Source organism: Penaeus monodon, chromosome 22 (assembly GCF_015228065.2).
Source record: "Penaeus monodon isolate SGIC_2016 chromosome 22, NSTDA_Pmon_1, whole genome shotgun sequence".
NCBI lineage: Eukaryota > Metazoa > Arthropoda > Malacostraca > Decapoda > Penaeidae > Penaeus > Penaeus monodon.
In genome coordinates this window covers 15,487,395-15,488,078 of record NC_051407.1, presented here as the reverse complement: position 1 = coordinate 15,488,078, position 684 = coordinate 15,487,395, and the positions used below count along the sequence as shown (strand labels likewise).

The 684-nt window shown below is 41.4% G+C and overlaps 1 protein-coding gene across 1 annotated transcript in view; it reads right to left on the bottom strand.

Moving 5' to 3' along the window:
- Positions 1 to 13: 13 nt before the first annotated feature.
- The window catches only part of LOC119587338 (extensin-like), a 39,380-nt gene continuing 38,709 nt past the window's right edge, over positions 14 to 684 (bottom strand). The window contains exons 3-4 of the mRNA XM_037936086.1: positions 513 to 590; positions 14 to 211 (exon numbers count right to left, since the gene is read on the bottom strand). Of these exons, the coding sequence (XP_037792014.1) occupies positions 14 to 211; positions 513 to 590 (276 nt within the window). The remainder of the gene's footprint in view (positions 212 to 512; positions 591 to 684) is intronic.

The following is a 684-nucleotide window of genomic DNA, read 5'->3' as shown; positions in this document are numbered from 1 at the left end:
AGAGCAAGACTGACTAAAAAGCAACAAGCTGTTCGTTGAAATGTTGCAAAAGGCTGTGTGAGCTGTAGTCTCCTTGCACTTGGGACGCTCTGCAACCTCGAGGGAGACACTCTGCCTTGTGACCTTGCAGCTGCGCTCTGACCTTGCAACAGGATGTGTCTCCCTCTGCAATGGGGTTTTGTGGATTTCTTTTCAATCCCCCATCACTTTTCTGTGGTCTTTCATGTTGCAACAGGACTAGGTATAGTGCTTTTTTTTGAGGTGCAATGATTCATTGCAGTGTGGTGCTATAACTAGTTAGTGACTGGAATATGTAAAATAGAAGGGTTTATGCAATAGTAATTTTAGTCGTTTCCTATCAACAGGCCTTCCCTATAATATATACATCGATAGGCCAACTTAAATAAAGTTAATTCATCGCCTTCCCTGTCAGTCATCCTCAATCTCAATATACCTTGCAAATCATTCGTTATTTATTACAAAACTGCGGTGCCATTATGTAATTTTCTCACAAGTAACAGTGCCATGAGAATGCCACAAATGTCAGGAGTCAGTACCACAAAAATACCATAAAAATCACTACACGAGTGCTATACAAGTGCCAAATGACAATACCATAGGAGAGTGCCACAGCAGAGTGCCACGTGGAACTCATTAATGATGACTCACTGACCAAAAAAAGAT